This window comes from Neoarius graeffei, chromosome 16, assembly GCF_027579695.1.
Source record: "Neoarius graeffei isolate fNeoGra1 chromosome 16, fNeoGra1.pri, whole genome shotgun sequence".
NCBI lineage: Eukaryota > Metazoa > Chordata > Actinopteri > Siluriformes > Ariidae > Neoarius > Neoarius graeffei.
The window spans coordinates 55227248-55248663 of NC_083584.1; the positions used below are offsets into that span (position 1 = coordinate 55227248).

Below are 21416 nucleotides of genomic sequence, written 5' to 3' on the forward strand. Positions count from 1 at the left end.
CGACACCAACGGGTAGCTGTGAATATCCCCTTGCACACACAACACCTTCACCCCTTGTGCTCCCCCCAATGCCTCGTCTTGCACCAGGCTTTGGCGGATCGAGGTCTGATTGCAGCCTGAATCCACCAACGCCTGATATGTAGCCCCTTGTACACTTACCGGTATGCGATACGCTCCGGCCCGATCGAGGGCAGCCTCTGGCGCGTCGGGGATCCGCACCACCGCCCCCACCTCCATCGCTGCACACTGTTGCTGCAGGTGGCCCGGTTCCCCGCAGCGCCAGCAAACCGGCCCAGGCCTTCCCTCTGCAGCTGTGTTCTGAGGCTCACTCACCTGAGGGGGGGGAGAGACAGACACAGAAGGGAGAAACGGGAGGGCACCACGGGTGCGGCGGGCCAGCTGGGGTGGAGCCGGCCCCCGCCTCCGTGGTGGGGGAATGGGGCGAGGACGGGACACGGGAGGAGGGGGGAGAGAAAGAGAGAGAGGAGAGGAGAGAGAAGACGATGTCGGTGGTTGTCCTGCCGCCGGAACAGCCGCCAGATGATCCTCCGCCAGTCCCACGGCCTGATCCAGCGACGCCGGGCGGTGGCACTGGACCCACTCCGTGGTTCTGGCTGGTAAGCGGGCGATGAACTGTTCCAGCGCCACCTGGTCGATGATTCCCTCGGCATCGCGATCTTCGGCCCTCAGCCACCGCCAGCAGGCGTCCCGGAGCTGCTGGCCGAACGCGAACGGGCTGCCGACTTCCTCCATCCGCAGCGCGCGGAAGCGCTGGCGCTGCTGTTCCGGCGTGCGCCCCACGCGCTGGAGGACAGCCCGGCGAAGGTCGGCGTAGGCCAGCCGGCGATCGGCGGGGAGCTGTAGTGCGGCCAGCTGCGCCTCTCCCGTCAGGAGGGGGAGGAGGCGCGCCACGCGCTGCTCCATCGGCCACCCCGAGGCTTCGGCGACCTGCTCAAACAACGTGATGAAAGCCTCGGGGTCGTCCTGTGGGCCCATCTTATTTAAGGTGAGGGGAGACGGGCCCGCGGCCGGGGCGCTGGTGGACCCCGCCGACGCGAGGAGACGCCGGAACGCCTCTCGATCTTCCTGCTGAGCCAGCACCAGGGCTTCGAAGCGGCGCTCCTGCTCCTTCCGGAGCATGACGAGTGCCTGGTGCTGGCTCTGCTGAGCCGTGGCGAGGGCGTGGACCAAGTCCGCGAACGGGGAGGATTCCATGGGGCTGCAGGACTGATGCTCCACCTTTCCCGGGTTTCAGCACCACTGTAGCGAGAATAGCATGTGGGTGGAGCACAGAGGATGGCAGGACAGAGATCAAGGTTCTCAGAAGGCTTTATTGCCGAACTTTTCAGTCGAACAATATTTAAACCAACAGGCAGAGACACACGCACGCACACACTGTCGGCTCTGCTGGGGAAGAAGCCCCCTTCCGCTCTCCCTTTCCCTCCTTAAGTAGGGCGGTTTACTGGGGAGAACACACACAAAACACAGGTTAATTACACTCAGGTGAAGCGATTCTGCCACTTACCTTCCCCAACTCTGCCCTCCTGTCACAGACCGGCGCTTGACCACGCCCCCGCTGCCACAGTAGATAATACTGATAACATTTATGCCAAAGAACTACTTGCAATTATTGACAACTTCAACCTAGTACAACATGTACAGGGGCCGACCCACTCTCGTGGTCATACTCTTGACCTCGTCATCACAAAGGGTCTTACTGTTTCTAATACTGTTGTTGACCTGGCCTTATCTGATCATTTCTGTTTTTTCTTTGATGTTTCTATGTCTCCTCACATTCAGAATAGCTCAACGACTATAGGTAGGAGAGTCATAAAAGACAACACATGCGCTCTCTTTGAGCAAGCTCTCTCTCAGAACTCAACCAAAATGTCAGACTCTGTAGATGATTTACTGGAATTTTTTAATTTAAATATGACCCAAATTATGGATGATATTGCTCCATTCAAAATAAAAAGAGTCAATGATAAGCAGAAAGCACCATGGAAGCAGTACCCGGCTGTTAAACTGCTAAAGAGAGAATGTAGAAAGACTGAAAGAAAATGGCGCAAATCTAAACTTCACATCCATTATCAAATCTATAAAGAGATGCTTTGTAATTATAATTATGAAATTCGTAAAGCAAGACAGTCTTTCTTCTCCAACATCATCAGCAGGAATATGAACAATGCCCGTGTGCTATTTTCAACAGTAGAGAAGCTAACTAATCCCCTACCACAATTAGCACCTGAACTTCTCTCAGTTAATAAATGCAATGAGTTTGCATCCTTTTTCAAAGGTAAAATTGATAAAATATGGCAGAATATTTCTCATAATATATCTCAGTTGCAAAAAATTGAAAAACTGCAATCACCAATGACACAGATAGATAACTTCAACACAATGTCAGAATTTTGTTTAATTGATTATGAGACTCTTGAAAAAACTGTACAAAATCTCAGTTCCTCAACATCTGAACTGGACATTCTGCCCACCAACTTTTTTAAGTCTGTTCTTCATCTTATAATTACAGATGTGCTTCAAATTATAAATACATCCCTGGAGACTGGCGTTGTTCCTGTGTCCCTAAAAAAAGCCGTTGTAAAGCCCCTTCTTAAAAAAAATAATCTGGATCCTTCAGTGTTAAATAACTACAGGCCAATATCAAATTTACCATTCATCAGGAAAATCCTGGAAAAAATTGTCTTCAATCAATTAACTGCCTTCTTGATATCAAACAGCCGTTTTGATAATTTTCAGTCAGGATTTCGTGCCAATCATAGCACTGAAACAGCGCTGATTAAAGTTATAAATGACATACGTCTTAATACTGATGCAGGCAAAACATCGGTCCTGGTATTACTGGACCTCAGTGCAGCTTTTGATACTGTTGATCACAACACACTGCTATATCGACTTGAACACTGGGTTGGATTGACTGGTAAAGTTATCAATTGGTTAAATTCATACTTAAAAGATAGAAGCTTCTTTGTTACCCTGGGAAATTGTTCCTCAACGTCAATGTCCTTGACCTGTGGTGTCCCCCAGGGGTCGATTCTTGGACCATTACTTTTCAACCTTTATATGCTCCCACTTGGGCAAATTATCAATAAAAATTCAATTTTGTATCACTGCTATGCAGATGACACCCAAATTTATTTTGCTCTATCACCTAATGATTATGCCCCCCTTGAATGTCTCTACCAGTGTATTGATCAAATCAATAGCTGGATGTCACAAAATTTTCTTCAGCTGAACACAGATAAAACAGAAGTAATTCTATTTGGAAAAAAAGATGAAAGACTCAGGATTACCACTATTCTTGACACAAAAGGGATTAAAACTAAAGAAATGGTTAAAAATCTTGGTGTTTTCATTGACAGCGAGCTAAACTTTGACAGTCACATGAAAGCAATCACTAAAACGGCATTTTGTCACCTAAAAAACATTTCCAAACTAAGAGGACTTATGTCAAAAAATGATCTGGAAAAACTAATACATGCCTTCATCTCTAGTAGGGTTGATTACTGCAATGGCCTTTTCACAGGCTTGCCAAAAAAGACCATCAAATGACTTCAGCTGGTTCAAAATGCAGCGGCGAGGGTTCTCACACGAACAAAAAGAACAGAGCACATTACTCCAATTCTAAGGTCCCTTCACTGGCTTCCAGTAAGCTACAGAATTGACTTTAAAGTATTGCTGCTGGTATACAAATCTCTAAATGGTACAGGGCCCAATTACCTCTCTGATATGTTGCAGTGGCCTAACCCAATCAGATCTACCAGATCAAAACAGAAAAATTTACTATTAAAACCAGTTGTTAAAACAAAGTGTGGTGAAGCAGCTTTTAGCTACTATGCAGTACAGCTATGGAACCAACTCCCAGAGGACATTAAAAATGCTCCTGCTGTTGGCAGCTTCAAATCTAGGTTAAAGACCAAACTGTTTTCAGATGCTTTCTGTTAAATAATTAATATTGTCTTCTTTACATTCTTTATAATCTTTACTTTTCTGCATGTTTTAAATTTACTTTAACTTTATCCTATTTTATTCTTTATTCTATTCTGCTGGGTTTTTTTTCTTCTTCTTCTCATCCTATTTGAACTACTACTTCATTTTATTATTTTATTTTTACTATTGTTTAATTCTTATTTTCTTTTAATTATTTTAATTATTTTAATTAATTGTTTTAGAATAAAAATAAAATTATTTTATGTAATTTTATTTCTCTATTGTTTACTGTTTTTGTTTTTACTTCTGTAAAGCACATTGAACTGCCATTGTGTATGAAATGTGCTATATAAATAAACTTGCCTTGCCTTGCCTTGAGAGCAAAACTTCACACACTAAATCACATAACCCAGGAGAATTTGTGACAGGCCCAAGAACATCAAGCTCGCCTGAACAACAGAGGGGCACGGCTAAGGGACTTTGCACTGGGAGACAAATTCTTCATTTTACTGCCCACTTCAAGCTCAAAACTGCTCGCCAAGTGGCAAGGGCCTTTTGAGGTCACATGGCGAATTGGGGAGGTCGACTATGAGGTCAAACAGCCAGATAGGGGTGACATATGTCAAATTTGCTAACTCAATCTCCTGAAACCATGTAGAGAGGAGGTTCCTGTGGCTCTGGCAATGGTAGTTCTGGAGAGGGTGGAGCTGGGACCAGAGGTAAGTCTAAACAGTGCAGCCCAATTCACCCGGTCCCCTGTGGAGACCGCCTTTCACCATCACAGAGAGTACAGGTAATTAGGTTGCAGGAGGAATTCTCCGATGTGTTCTCATCCCTCCCTGGTTGCACCAACCTCACATCGAACACCACATCGAGACTCCCCCAGGCGTGATGGTGCACAGCCGCCCGTATCAGCTCCCCGAACACAAGAAAAACGTGGTTCAGCATGAACTCCAGGCGATGCTTAAAATGGGAAAAATTGAGAAGTCACATAGCGACTAGAGTAGCCCGGTGGTCTTGGTTCCCAAGACTGACAGGTTGGTCCGGTTCTGTGTAAACTATAGAAAAGTCAATGCGGTGTCTAAATTTGACGCATATCTGATGCCCCGCATTGATGAACTACTCGATCGGTTAGGCACAGCTCACTTTTACTTGACACTGGATTTGACAAAGGCATATTGGCAGATCCCCTTGACTCCATTATCCCACAAGAAAACAGCCTTTTCCATTCCATTTGGCTTGCCAATTTGTCACCCTTCCTTTCGGGTTATTTGGGGATCCAGTGATGTTTCAGCATCTCATGGACCAAATTCTCCATCCCCACAATGCATATGTGGTGGCTTACTTGGATGATATAATAATTTATAGTAATGATTGGGAGCAGCATCTACAACATCTCAGGGTGGTTATGAGGTCGTTGAGGCATGCTGGGTTCACAGCAAACCCAAAGAAGTGTGCAATTGGATGGGTGGAAGTACAGTACCTGGGCTTCCACTTGGGTCATGGGCAGGTGCGTCCCAAAATTGATAAGACTGCAACAATTGTGGCCTGCCCGTGACCTAAGACCAAAAAGGGGGTGAGGCGGTTCCCGGGGCTGGCTATTATAGGCAGTTTGCGCCTAACTTTTTAGACGTCACCAGCCTGCTGACTGGCCTCACTGAAAAGGGGGCACCAGATCCAGTCCAGTGGACAGAACCATGCGAACGGGCTTTTGCTCAGGTAAAAGCGGTTTTGTGTGGGGGCCCGCTGTTTCATTCTCCTGACTTCTCTCTCCCTTTTGTTGTACAGATCAATGTGTCAGACAGAGGGCTGGGAGCTATTTTGTCCCAGGTGGTGGAGAGGGAGGAGCGTCCAGTGCTGTACATCAGCCACAAGCTCTCCATGCGAGAGTCAAAGTACAGCACAATAGAGAAGGAGTGTCTGGCCATCAAGTGGGCTCTCTGCTACTACCTGCTAGGATGCCCGTTCACCCTCTGTTCCGACCATCCCCTGCTGCAGTGGTTCCACCACATGAAGGATGCCAACGTGTGGCTCACTCGTTGGTATCTGGCCCTTCAGCCCTTTAAATTCAAGGTGGTGCACAGGCCGGGGGCACAGATGGTGGTGGAGGATTACCTCTCTCACCGGGGGGGGGGGGGGATGTCAGCTGCAGGCCAGACAGGTCTCCAGCCTGAGTCGCTCAGTCACTCACCTGTTCTGAAGCCTGCTTCCCATTCCTCTGTTTCCCCAAGTCAGAGAACTGTTACAATTTGATTTGAAAAGATCTATCTCACATTTATGAAAAGTCACAAAGTCACATGTAACATTGACACCTCTTCATCTTGAAGTCCACCTTCTCGAGGCATAGCTTTGATTGAGCTTTTAACAATCTTAGAATAGCTGCAGCAAATTATAAAATGTAAGTTTTTCCATTTCCCCTTGAGTGTATGCTGTGCACATTCTGGCTGCTGCTTCTCACTGGAGCTTTTTATTTTATTTTTCCTTTTTGTGTTTGTGTAGTTTGATGTTTGTATTTTGTTTTTGTTTGAGTGTTTTGTCTGCCGGTTGTGGTGTAGCTCTGGACCCAGTTTTGGGCATTGGTTCCCTCCAGGCCTTGGTTCACCATGGGTGATGCCTATGTTCCTCGCTATGGACTACAGTGAGCTCATTGCTCTTTTAACATCGGGGTTGTCCAGTGCTCTGTGTGGCAATGCTTTTGTGCTTGGCACGGTGTTCCAAGCGATGTTGCTTGGTGGCGTTGCGGCGGCTGTGCAGGTGGTTTGGGACAGACCAGCGCTCTATGTGGCTGTGCTTCTGTGCTCGCTTTGTGGATCCATGGCGCGGTGTTCTGAGCGATGTTGCCTGGTGGCGTCGTGGCGGCTGTGCAGGCGGTACGGGACTTATTTTCGTGCGCCTTTTGGTGGGACTGTGGCTGCTACACCACTGGAATGACATCCTAACCTTCTTTTGGTGGACTTTTTTTTTTCCTCTATAATTGTAAAGCAACCTTGGGTATGAGAAAGGTGCTATATAAATTTAATTTATTATTATTATTATTATTATTATTATTATTATTATTATTATTATTATTATAAACCTTTATGATATTGATTTAAAATAGAGATGTGCCACTCTTATTTGTGGCATCCACAAGCTGTGACTCAGGCTTGGTGGTTTTCAGTATGACAGGGCCTTTGGAAAATCAGCTTGTGGTAAATGTAATTGCAGTGTACTTTAACTTTTTTAAATAACTTATTAACACATCTGAGGAAAATATTAATATCTCTGATGGTTTGTTTTGTTCCCATCATCATGATGCCTTGGCTGAGTGCTAGCTTGCTAAATTGATAATTAGCTAGTTTATGCTAATTTGTCTTTCCGGCTTGTCTATAAACAGTGCTCTCATCAAGCTGCCTCCACTTTTTGGGTGTTGAAGGCACTCCAGTCTTTTTTGGTCAGGGTATGAGAATGCTCATGTGGGTTTCCTTGGAGGACTTGCTTGATCTGTCACTTATTAACGTAAGCATCATTTCAATGCTTGCCTCAAGACCTCAGACAATCCACACCAGACGCATCTCAGCTGTGTTTCTGTATGAGTGACTGACAGGAGAAAGAGCAACAGCACACTTTGATTTTAATCTGTTTTGGCCTCTTCAGTATTTGCATTTATTTTTTGCTTAGGAAGATATATTCAGTGTTTTTTCCCAAGGAGAAGCCAAGCTGAGCAAACACTCCCAAACAATGTTAAAGGAACCTGGGTGTTAGTTTACTTGCTCTTTAACTCAACCAGTGAGTGCTGTTCCAGATGCACAGCATCAGGAAGAAGTGCACAACAGACTATTAGGATTCTGGAGATGTGCACTTCTGTGTGCTGCACTTACAGTACCTATAAACCACCCTTACTGTAATTCATCAAAGGCTCAAAGTTGTATACAGAGACTTGAAATCTAATTATGCTGGTTTACCGCCTGCAAATTCAATCCCTCCTCAGGAATAATTCTACATGCAGAGCTGATTTCTTACTGCAAATAATTACATGGTTTAATGAAACAGATTTGCCCATTGAGCAGTAACTAATCACATTACCACTAGTAGAAGCCCACTATACATAACTCGCTTATTAAACTAAGCTAAGCTAAGCTAAACTAAACTTATTATTTGCCCAAAACAAACAACCCAATACAAGTTCATGCCACAGTCAGGATTTTTGTGAATCCAGTCTTTTTAGGCTTCTGTTGAGATTATACCGATTCCTCCCAGAGTGTTTCACAGCACATTTACTTTGCTTATTTCAAACAGCTACTGTTCAGCCTGCTCACTACATATCTGCTCAATGATCTGATTTGGACTTCCAGCTTTTATACAGCAGGTTGCGTACATCATACATTAGGTTGATGTCTGCATTTCCGCATCATTTAGCTCTACAACACATTCAGAGCAGGTTCCAAAATACCTCGATTATGTCAGTCTGGTATCAGCTTTATTTTTCATCGCGTGTAACAAGCTATCAGATGATAAGAGAGAGAGAGAGAGAGAGAGAGAGAGAGAGAGAGAGAGCTGGAGCATATGCTGGAGAGGTCCTTGGTTGGTATTTGTACTTAATTATATCAAAAGATAGCTCGGAGATGGAGAGAGGAGGGAGGGGGAGGGAATAGATAGAGGAAAAAGATGGAGAAGGTCTAAGAATCCTGAAGGGAGGAGCCAGAGATATATCTGTGAAGATACTCAGTCATCCAGGTACATAGTAATCTGTGGTTGGTAGAAGAGAGCAACTGGACTTGCTTGAAAAGTCTTGAAGACGTTTCGCCTCTCGTCCGAAACTTATTATTTGCCCAAAACAAACAACCCAATACAAGTTCATGCCACAGTCAGGATTTTTGTGAATCCAGAGCTCATATAGTTTGCACAGTCAATTATGAAACCCACCTCAAACCACTGTCCATGGGACTGCATCTTTAACACCACGCACGGGTCGGGTTTGGACAGTGCATCTCTGTCAGAGATTCCTTTACAGGCCACACGCAGCTCCACTTTGGTCAGGCACGGGCTGTTGAAGAGGCCCAGTGTGGTGGCTGCTGACTCATAGATGTTGCTCATTTTGACTAGTGCTGAAAAGCTGAAATGTGGAGAAGAAAAGATTAGGAGTGAGCACACATGGGAAACAGAGTACAGTACAGCAGTTTATTGGATAGTTATGTACTTGACATTGAATATTTAATCAATATCACACTTTCAGGAAATGCTGTGTAGTGAAAATCAGCATGGCTGTTATTCAGCTGCAGGCATGAGGGCACAGGTAATCTCAGGCAATCTCGGGTAATCACAGGTAATCTCAGGTAATCACAAGCAATAACAGTGAATTCCAGGAAATCTGAGGTAATCATGGGTAATCACAGATGATTACAAGAAATCATGGGTAATCTCAGGTAATTACAGGTAATCACTAGAATTGAGCTGGATACTCGGCTGAAACGAGTATCCGGTACAGATAAAGCACTTTTGCCGAGTACGAGTATTATACGAGTAATACGAGTCAATATCTGTGCTCCGCCTGAATGAAAATCCTCACACAGCGTCACAGCGCCCCTCCCCTACACACCCCGCTCTGCTCACTCACACAGAGAACAGCTCTCTGTCTCTCCCTCAGTCACTCAGGTTTGCGGGGCTTTTCCGTTAATGTTTTGGGTTTCTTCAGCTTCAAGTTTGTTTTTATTTCAGTTTGTACTTACTTATAACCAGTAGAGTTCTGGTAAACGTGAGTTCATTCAGACGTGGTGCTTGGTAGAAAGCGACTCGCGTTGCGTCTCTGCCTGTCGGAGATTTTTTTTTCTTTTTTTAACCGTCGGTTAAAAACAGTTTTTTTGACTTCACGCATTGAGTGTCTGACACTTTCTTGCTGTAATTCATATAACAATAAAGGTAGTAGTGGTATAAGTATTACAAATTAAGCTACACACTCTCTCTCTCTGCCGGTCATCAGAGTTTTTTTTTTTTAAACCGTCAGTTGGCTCTAACCAGTTTTATTTTACTTCACGCACTGAGTGTCTGACACTTCCTAGGTAGTAGTGGTATAAATAATAGAGTGGGGTAATACGCCCCCGTGGGATAATACGCCCCTGGCCTGTTTTACCCAAAATAACCACCAGGTGGCGCAAAGTTACATTTCTATTGTTGCTATGGACTGGCTTGACAACGGGGATATACAAATATCCACTGTGGATCACATATCAGCAACGCAGTGGAGAGAAATCAAATTTCATGGTAAGTGATATAATTTTCAGATATCAGTAAAACTGTATTTAAATAGCTGCTATTTTGTCAGATATCACAGCTGTGTATGTGGTATGAGTAGACAAGTCAGTACGTAAAAAAAATACATTAGGTATAAAAAGTTGAATCACATTTTGAAAGTAAGACCCTTTTTTGTAAAAGTGTAGTCTGTGGGGTAAAACGCCCCCTTAATGGCGGGGTAAATGGCCCCCAGGGAACATCGTTTCCTTTTATCATAATTACTGTATTTCATACATTTCTGAATAGCAGATACATAGTTTTTAATAACATCTCGCTTACCTGGTTGAGTAAAGCAAGTAATTTGAACTTAATATTAAAAATAATTGAAAGTTAAAAAAAATTTGAAATTAAAATGCGAAATATAATAAAATAATGCAGCTATTCATTAATTCAGGGATATTTTCTTGTTTCTTTCACATTATAGGCTTAAGTAAACACTTTTGTTATCCAAACAGCTTTTTTTGAGTGAGGGGGCCTATTGCCCCACCTCAGGGGGCCTTTTACCCCACTGGGGGGGGTAAAAGGCCCCCTTGGCACAATGTTTGTTTTTGTTAAAAAAAAATTAAGTATTAACTTTAGGCAAACTTTAGGTGGCATTATTGTTCATGTCACTGTTGTCAAAAACTATGATTAAAACTAAACACATGGTTCATTTCAACTTGGAGAAAAACAGAATTTTCCTTAAGGGGGGCTTTTTCCCCCACTCTACTCTATTACAAATTAAGCTACACACACACACACCTGGTGTGGAAATAAAAAAAAATAAAGAAACCCCCCCCCCCAAAAAAAAAAAAAAAAATCACATTGATCATAAAAAAATTAAAAGTTAAAAAAAGAAAGTTATGTTGAGTATGAAAACTCTTGTTCATTACATTTCATTTCATAATTGCAACCACATGTGTTGTATTCATTGTTGCAAAACTTGTTCTGTAAATAGTTTGTTTGCTATCGTGATCAAAACCATTGATCTGAAGCTCAATGCTGATGCTGTCCTGCAAATAGTTTTCTAATCAGCAATAAATATAACAATTTCTGATCAACCCATATCAATTGCATGCTTAAAATAACATACTGGTTAAAGCCCCGCCCATTTCAAGACAACCAGACCCACTTCCGGGTCAAATCCCGCCCACTTCCTGGTTAGGCCCCGCCCACTCCGAGTACGGATACAGATAATTCATATGGTTAACAGATACAGATAATGCTGTACTCACTCATCCCTAGTAATCACAGATAATCTCAGGTTATCTCAAGTAATCTCAGGTAATCTTGGGTAATCACAGTTAATCACATGCAATCTCATGTAAACTCAGGTAATCAAAGGTAATCTCAGGCAATCATGGGTAAGAAGAAGAAGAAGCAGCCCTTATTTGTCACATGTATACTCAAGCACAGACTTAAGCACACAGTGAAATTCCTCCTCTGCAATTAACCCATCTGAAGCAGTAAACACATACACATGAGCACACACACATAACATACACAAAACATACAACAGTTGGGGGTTAGGTGCCTTGCTTGAGGGCACTTCAGTCCAACCTCAGGCCATGGCTGTCCAATGTTAACCTAACTGCATGTCTTTGAACTGTGGGGGAAACCGGAGCATCCAGAGGAAACCCACACAGGCACAAGGAGAACATGCAAACTCCACACAGAAAGGCCCCCCCATCAGCCACTGAGCTCGAACCCAGAACCTTCTTGCTGTCAGGCAACAGTGCTAACCACTACACCACCATGCCACCATTAATCTCAGGTAATCACAGATAATCTCAGGCAATCTCAGGTAGTCATAGTTAATCTCAGGCAATCTTGGGTAATCACAGATAATCTCAGGTAATCACAGTTAATCTCAGGTGATCACAGACAATCACGGGTAATCACAGATAACCTCAGGTAATCACAGGTAATCTCAGGTATTTATAGTTAGTCTCGGTAATTATAGGTAAATCTCAGGCAATCACGGTTAATTTTGGGTAATCACAGGTAATCTTGGGTAATCTCATGTAATCATAGACAGTCACAGATAATCATTGCCATGGTAATACACAGACTGACTGACAGCATTTTGTAAGTGTGGTAAAGGTTTCAATGTAATGAACTACTGCTGGAATTGGAATGTTACCAGTATGTAGTGAACACAGATGAGGGGAGTGAGACACACAGACACGACCCAGTGTTGTTACCGTATGATGAATATTAGCACTCTCAGAATACCATTCGTCCAATCAGATTAGTGGATCGGAAATGACTACTAATGACTGTATAAAATGTCTATAATGACTGACCATGCTGTGACCTGACAGATAGACAATGTACACGCAAAACATTCATACTGGAAGTAACACAATGTGAAATAAAGACGACACGAATCAAAAATTTAAAATTTATCATACTGTCTCAGTAAAACCCCAAGCATTTTGATAACTGCATGATTACCCACTCAACATTCAAAAGCCAATTAAGGATATGCTCCAGATCTACTGAGAGTGTAGAGCTCACAGGTGGAAAGCATGAAAGAATGATAACTTCATTCCTATACCGTACTTAAGTACATTTTAAAGTTTTTTTCCCTTTTTTTCAGTACAGATAAATTGTCATTTTTGCATCACACATCTTTAAGCAGCTGATTAAAATGACTAAAAAAAACCTAAGAACCAATGACAATATGAACAGAACGGTAAATCTGGATTTATTTGCAAATTTCTACACTTTCAGTTTCTACATTTTTGGCTATTTGTACATATACAGTAGGTTCAGAAAGTTTTCAGACCCCTTCACTTTGTATACACTTTAAATACATTATACTGGATTTTAAATTGATTAAATTTAATATTTTGACCATTAATTTACACATATTATCCATAATTACAAAGTGAAAAAATGTTTTTAGAATTTTTACAAATTTAATAAAAATGAAAACATGAAATTTTTCATTTCACTGTATATTCTGACTCTTGGCTAAGGCACTCCAGCTTGAGCTCAGGTGTGTCCTGTTTGCTTTGATTATCTTGAAGTGTCTCAAGAACAGGATTGGAGTCCACGTGTGACCAATCCAACTGACTGGACAATGATTTAGACAATGTTGTCCAGGAACACAATGTCACCTCTAAGAGATAGGTCCTCCACAGAGATAGGAGAACCTGCCAGAAGGCCAACCATCTCCAAAATACTCCATCTATCAGACCTTCAGTGGTAGATAAGCCAGAATGAAGCCACTCCTGAGTAAAAGGCATATGCAGGCAATCACAGGACTCTGAGAACATGAGGATGAAAATCAGGTACTGCTCATCAACTGGCTAAAACCTGCTCCAGGGAGCACACAACCTCAGACAGGGGTGAAAGTTCACTGGTCACCACAGCAACGACCCGAATTGCACAGCCAAGACAACGCTGCAGTGGCTTCAAGACAAGTCTCTGAATATGCTTGAGCAGCCCAGGAATATCTCAGACCTGAACCCCAGAGAACATCTGTGGTAGAGCCCTGCACTCCCACGGGACTCGCGGGACCCGCCACAAAGCAGTGCGGCGCGGGACAAATTTTGAAAGCTCATTGCGGGCGCGGGCGGGACTGGAAGTGCACATATGCGCGCGGGAGCGGGAGTGCACATATGTGGCGCAGGCGGGAGCGGTGATAAGCTGCAGTCCCGCTAACTAAAAACGTGTTTGAAATAAAATTTATAAATTATTAATTTATGTCTATCATATATAATTTGTGCTGGATATTTTATTTGGCATTAATAAAAACATTTTAAGATGCCTAAATTTACAGAGAGAGTCAGATTGCCAGATTGAGTGAGGAATGGCATCTTAAATTTGCCATTGATCACCCTAACGGGAAATCCTTTGATCACTCTAATGACTCGCCGTTCACACCCAGCCTCCAGTGACCCACATTAACATGATGCCTCAATGGCACCTTAGATGAGCTGGTCATCAGAATTATGATTCTGATTCTGATCCAGGAGAGGATAAATATCTCTCGTTCGTTTCTCGATTCTTTTCCTCTTCCGTGTTTGAGATCTCCGATCATGGCAGAAGAGCAGAGCTCCTTTACTGAATCTCACAGTGCTTCAAAAGTAAGTGCTGCTTTAAAAAGAGGTAGAACATTTACCATTAAAAAGTCAAGAGTCCTGAAATCGGACATTTGGAAGTCGTTCTCACTCGTGTACGACGCGGATGGAAATCAGCTGCCCTTTGCGTGCTGTGATAAGTAGGCTAGGACTGTGTTTTGTTATAACATTTATATATGCTATGCTTATAGGGTATTCTATAGGATATTCTAGTTAGAAATGCTTAACAAATGTAAACTGGGTTAGCCTAATGTTTTGTATGGCTGAACAATAAATATACCAAATTTCCACTTGGAATTACGTGCTCGCCTGTCTTTTATTATTATTATTATTATTATTATTATTATTATTAGTGCTGTAAAAAATGTCACGTTATTATTGCGTTAACTTGACTCAATTTTAACGGTGATAATTTTTTTTATCGCGAGATTAACGCTCTGTGACATGATGTAGGTTTTTCATAAGCTTTTGAAACTAGTAGAGATGGGATTTATGGCTTTTTGATGGGATCCGCATCTTTGTGATCCGTTCTTTGAAAAGAGCCGTTCAAAAGACTGGCTCATTTGGCTCTTTTTAAATATTTATTCAGTTTTAAGAAGACAGCGTCTGTAAACTCAATGCTATCCCAGAAATCCTTCCTGTAATATGCAAATTTGGCCGCCTCTGATTGGACAGCGCGACGCATCAACAGGCAGAAAGTGTAAAAGTACGAAATGTGTTAAGTGAGATGAAACAGTAAAGATCAGACTCAATGCAATATTTATCAACAAACAACTTAAAGTTAATATAATAGTGTACTTTATATTATAATCAAGCATGTCAAGCCTACCGTCACTGTGTAACCTGTCTCTCTGATAGAGCTGTAGACTAACTCAAGCAGGAAATCACTTCACTGACTGAAGTGGAAAAAGAGTGAAGTTCACTCCTCTTGTTAGCTCTGCTTTGCAATAAAAAAAAAAAAAACAACAGCACTCTTGGTACAAAGCAAGCCCATTCACTTTTTTATGCTGATCAGAGAATTGCAATGGTTTCTCATGTGATAAAAATGTGTGATTCGCGATTAAATATTTTAATCGCTTGACAGCACTAATTATTATTATTAGAGACACTACATGCTGAATTCAGAAACAAGGTAAAAAGTAACAAACGTGAACGTGAGCTGTAGATATTTATGCTCAAATCCATCTAAGTAGGGGGCAGGGCACCATCACGCTGTGTCAAGACAAGAACTTTCCTGAGAAATAACGTGAATGTCTGCATCATGCGGGATTTGCGGGTGGGAGCGGGACTGAAAATCATAATTTTTTTGTGGGCACGGGCGGGAGCGGGACTGAAAATCATAATTCTTTGCGGGCGCGGGCGGGAGTGTGACTGCACAATGCGGGCGCGGGCGGGAGCGGGACTGAAAAATCCGACCCACGCAGACCTCTAATCTGTGGAGAGAGCTGAAGCTGCAGCTCACAGACGCCCCACATCCAGTCTGATAGCCTGGCAAGCCAGACTAAATGTGAATATTTAGTCTGGTCTTGGTCGTAGACATTTCTGAAGGGTGTGGGTAGGAACAACCCGTTGTCTTTCAAACTGTCTCTGTGCGTATAGGCCAATGCTCTGACCAATCAGCGCAACAGTGACTGTGACGTAGTCAGAGCGACAGAAAGCAGTGGGGGAGGGTAAACAAACAGCATGTGGAGAGGGACACCATTGGAGCGTCGAGTGTTTTGGTGAAGATTCAGCGATCATGGAGTTTGACTGTTTTTGTCGTTTGTGCCAAAAAGACATGAGAGTAGCCGGTGTACTACACCACTGTACACAACTTTTTCAAAGATTCCAACAACCGTTGACTCTTGTGGAAAGATTGCAGAAAGTTGGAGTGAATGTTTCAAAGAGACCAGGGAAGTCAAACCGTGTTTGTCAAGAGTGTAAAATGGTGTTAAATAGACTTGAAAGAGACCTGCCAGCGTATTGGAGGTGGATTGAAAACGAGAAGGTCGAAGAAGGAGCCTCCGCAGTACCAACAGGTGCTGAAAAGAGAGACCAGGAGCCTACTCCCTCGAAAACACTGAGGGCTTTGAAAAAGCTCCGCCACAACCTGGAAAGTCCAGGGAGAACTCCCGCTGTTCGGCGGAATATAGCTGAGGTAAGTTTACATTATCAGTATATTATTACGACCTGTGACGGCAAAACTATCTGCTTAAATTTCAAATACAGTCATGCACCGTAGCTAAAGTTAGCCTTGAAATCTTGTCTTGATGTTAATGTAGGCTTGACATCTCCGTACTGTACCTGCCAGCCAACCCGTGGACATATGACGATGTCGTCTAACCTTAATGTGATATGTGCAGTGATGACCATTATTCGGACAGTTTTTCACAACACTGTTGTATGTTTTTATCCGTGCGTGTGTGTGTGTGTGTGTGTGTGTACAGAATATTTCCACAAGACAAATATTACATTAACACTTCTTTTACTCTCAGACCCCAATCAAAGGCACAGTGGGTGACTCAAAGGAGGCATTGATAGGGAAATATGTGATCAACAGAAAATGGAGGGCAGCAGCCAAGTTGATCATGTCACATAAAGGCCTTTCCGAAGAAGTGAAAATCCAAGTCCTGGCGATGGTAAAGAGTGAATGCAAGACACTATGCAACCCATTTGGCGACTTCATGTTGTGGCGTTCATTGCCAGAAGATCTTAAGGTATTCTCATTTTCCAGCCTGGAATCAGACCTCCAGCGTCTATCACCATTTCTGCTGTCTGTCTTCTCAACTATCTCCAACAACTCACGTCCTGTCACCTGTGCTGCCGCCTCAATAGCATTGAGGGGAAGTGAACCCCGCATGTCAGCGTTTGCACACTACCTAAACAGTGTTCTACAATATGGGGGTGCCAAGAAGGCAGTCTATAACAGATTAAGTAAACTTGGCATCACAACAACTCACAATAACTCAATTGTAAAGCAGAAAGAGTTGGCAAAGACATATGCAGATGGTCTGTTGCTGCTAAAGAGGCAGAATGAAGCATTCCTGGCTGAGCTTCACAGCACTGTCAGTCCAGGAGAGGAGAACCTTGACACATTACTCAGTGATGTCTTCGGAAGCATGGAAGAGCTTCAGTTGTCAGGTGAGGCATAATACCAAACCCCCCCCCCCCCCCCCCCCCCCCACACACACACACACACACACAATGTTAATACATGGGAAGTAATCTAGTATGCTTTTCTGTCTTTATGTACATTTGTATCACAACAGAGACTACAGAGGAGGCAGGTCCAAGCCATGCTGAGGACCCGGTACCGGAAAGAGATGCGAGGATAAGCTCTCAGCCATTTCCAGAACGACAATCAACTCCACCACATACATACTCCATTATACTTGACAATTTGGACTTTTTCATGGGTCTAGTTTACTAGGCTACCAGTCTGATTGAGCTTGAGAGGATCTGCAAGGAAGAATGGGAGAAACTGCCCAAATCCAGGAGTGTAAAGTATTTAGAGACTTACCCAAGAAGACTCAAAGCTGGAACTGCTGCTAAAGTATGGAATAAAGGCTCTGAATATGAATCGAAATAAGATATTTCGGTTTTTGATTTTAAATAAATTTGCAAAAATTTCTAAGAACAGGTTTTTGCTTTATAATTGTGGATTATTGTGTTTAGAATGGCCAAAATATTTTTTAAAAATTCATTTTAATTAAATCTATAAATACTTAACACATTTGAATAATTTCCAAACCCACTGTGCATGAAGACCAAACTCTTTCACCACAAAGGACTGAGACACTGATACTACAAACCCATATATAGCTAAGTGACCTCATGTCTTCTGCTACAAATATGTCATGATGTACAATCTGTATAAATTAGCATGCAAGCTGGTTTGTATAATCAGAGTTATTGGCACGCTAGATAGAATTTCAAAGGGTATAGGTGTAGCCTTAGCTAACTTCAGTTAATGTTTTCTTGCGATACTTGCGTATCAGTCAGAGGTTTTAAGCAAATACTTAAAATTAGTCTTCAACCTTTACCAGAGTATTCTTCAAATATGTATTTGTGCTTGATATTGAGTGAGGAAGCTGTGGTTATTGCATTAGGCTGTGGTGTAGCTGTTCTGAGACTCCACTGCCTTCTTCTGAGGAATACAAAATTTATAACACTTCCAACCTAAATGGAAAAAAGAAGTGCATCATGGCATTGCCTATGGAGAAAATCTAATCTATAGTAGAGTGTACACTATAATCAGCAGTGCACTGAAAGCTTCCGGTGTCTCATCCCTTTGTGCTGAAGAGGCAGTATGTAGAATAAGTGCAGTAAGTCCCCCTGGATCCTCCACAGCGTTCCAGAACCTGACCTGAATACTGCACCACACCAAATTGTCAATTATTCATGTCTTTCAAGAAAGAGCCAGAAGGTTGGAGTTTTTGATTATATCTAGATTGAGTGCCTTTACCGTTATCACTGGTGATCCTTTTTCATTTACAGAGGAGAGATGCGTGCCTCCACACTTCATTTCCTGTGCCAGACACTGACTCAGAAACGGGGAGAATTTCACCAAGCAAAATTTGAGTTTCAGATCCAGTTTAACTCAGTTCCTTTGGTCCCTAATGGCTGTCAGGAGGCATGGCCCTATGTGGCATCCAGGGTTCATGTTACTAAATGCCACGGGGGCGTGGTTACATTAGTCTACAATTAGACTAATCATAAAGAAGCTTGAAATGTTCCACATGGAGGAAATCCCACTTTACAGGACGAGACTCAGTGCCAGGATTTGTTTCAAAAAACAACTTATACATCGGGTGCCAATAATATTTCTACCGGTGATTTGCACTAATTACAAAAACTTCTTATGTTTCATCAATGTATGCATCAAACATCAAAAAGCTACAGTATCACTAATTACACATGAGATTCATTTCATTATTAATTAGAACTCATTAGTGCAAAGGCTGGTAATAAATCTGGAGCTGACTGGATCAGAGCTCAGGCTACTTTCCATCCCAGTGTGTGGTATAGAAGATGTTGATATATCACATGGAAGTAGAGCAGAACCACCTTTATGGAGCTCAAAGGAACTGTTCAGTCCAAATAATAACCCACACAGCAGAGTAACGAGTAGTTATTAATGAGTAATTAATGATGATGGACAAAAGTTAGTTTTCAGTGTTTCTCTTGTTTTTATCAACTATTTATGACTATTGTATGAGAGACAATTATGTATTCACTGTTGTGTGCTTAAAAAAAAAAAAAACCCTCAACACTTCTGATAGATTTACAGATCTCATGCTTTAAAAGTCTTATCCTGTAACAGATTGGATAGTTCATTTGTCTTTATTGTTATAAGAACAGAGATGAAGATAAACTCACCCCGGTGTCAGTGTGCATCAGATAATCCCAAACGATGCAGAACAGTAGTTTGGAGCTGAGGAGGTGTGAGTGATGTGTGTTCATGATCTGATCAGAGGCGAGAATAAGAGCATCATGAGAAAGAGCTGATTCGGACCGCAGGCGCACGCCTCTCTCTCTCTCTCTCTCTCTCTCTCTCTCACACACACACACACACACACACACACACACACACACACACACACACACACACACACACAGAGTTTCACCTCTGTTAGTGGCTGGTGCATTTTCTGAGCGCGGTGAAACACTGTCCTCTAGCGGTCATACAATAGAATTACAGTAAGTTAAGGCCAGGTGGTTGTTGTTTAATGACAGAACAATAAAAGGTTTTATTTCTTGAACATTAAAAAAGTCGCTGCTCTCTCTCTCTCTCTCTCTCTCTCTCTCTCTCACACACACACAGTTTCACCTCTGTTAGCAAATGTGGCTGGTGCATTTTCTGAGCGCGGTGAAACACTGTCCTCTAGCGGTCATACAATAGAATTACAGTAAGTTAAGGCCAGGTGGTTGTTGTTTAATGACAGAACAATAAAAGGTTTTATTTCTTGAACATTAAAAAAGTCGCTGCTCTCTCTCTCTCTCTCTCTCTCTCTCTCACACACACACAGTTTCACCTCTGTTAGCAAATGTGGCTGGTGCATTTTCTGAGCGCGGTGAAACACTGTCCTCTAGCGGTCATACAATAGAATTACAGTAAGTTAAGGCCAGGTGGTTGTTGTTTAATGACAGAACAATAAAAGGTTTTATTTCTTGAACATTAAAAAAGTCGCTGCTCTCTCTCTCTCTCTCTCTCTCTCTCTCTCTCTCTCTCTCACACACAGTTTCACCTCTGTTAGTAAATGTGGCTGGTGCATTTTCTGAGCGCGGTGAAACACTGTCCTCTAGCGGTCATACAATAGAATTACAGTAAGTTAAGGCCAGGTGGTTGTTGTTTAATGACAGAACAATAAAAGGTTTTATTTCTTGAACATTAAAAAAAGTCGCTGCTCTCTCTCTCTTTCACACACACAGTTTCACCTCTGTTAGTAAATGTGGCTGGTGCATTTTCTGAGCGCGGTGAAACACTGTCCTCTAGCGGCCATACAGTAGAATTACAGTAAGTTAAGGCCAGGTGGTTGTTGTTTAATGACAGAACAATAAAAGGTTTTATTTCTTGAACATCAAAAAAGTTGCTGCTCTCTCTCTCTCTCACACACACACACACACACCTCTTACCACCCTCTTTTTTGAAGCATTGCTTAATTATTCAGACTATTAAACTACAGTTTACATGCTGTTGATTAAAATAGACAGTTCAGGGAAACAGACTGAGACACTGAACTCCTCTCTGTAGCCTGATCACCTTAATAAGCTCCTTTATCCTGCACTGTCATCCACATGTGTGTGTTTTTGTTTACAGAAGATATAAATCTTCTCCTTGTATGAATGAGATGGTCCTCTTGTCGGGTGTGTGTGTGTTGTGACAGCTCCAACTGTGGTGTGATTGCAGCTCTCTGCTCCACGCCCAAGACACAAACTCCTCTCTCATCACTGCGATTTCTTTTCCACCCGTTTTATTGACTAATCTCGCCTCCTGCTCTCGGATTGGCTGTAATCGTTCCGCCTCCTGATCTGGGATTGGCTGCAATCGCTCGCTTTTACTTCCTGCTGTGCTGTTCAACCATTCGTAGCTCATCAGGTGGGATTTGTCGGACTGTGGGTGGGAAAAACCACACCGCTAGGACTGCC

At 42.7% G+C, this 21416-nt stretch overlaps 1 protein-coding gene across 1 annotated transcript in view; it reads right to left on the bottom strand.

Annotated features, from left to right (window-relative positions):
- Positions 1 to 9027, bottom strand: part of cpne4b (copine IVb) — a 92168-nt gene extending 83141 nt beyond the window's left edge. The window contains exon 1 of the mRNA XM_060943202.1: positions 8854 to 9027. Within this exon, the coding sequence (XP_060799185.1) occupies positions 8854 to 9024 (171 nt within the window). The 5' untranslated portion in view covers positions 9025 to 9027. The remainder of the gene's footprint in view (positions 1 to 8853) is intronic.
- Between the last annotated feature and the right edge of the window lie 12389 nt (positions 9028 to 21416).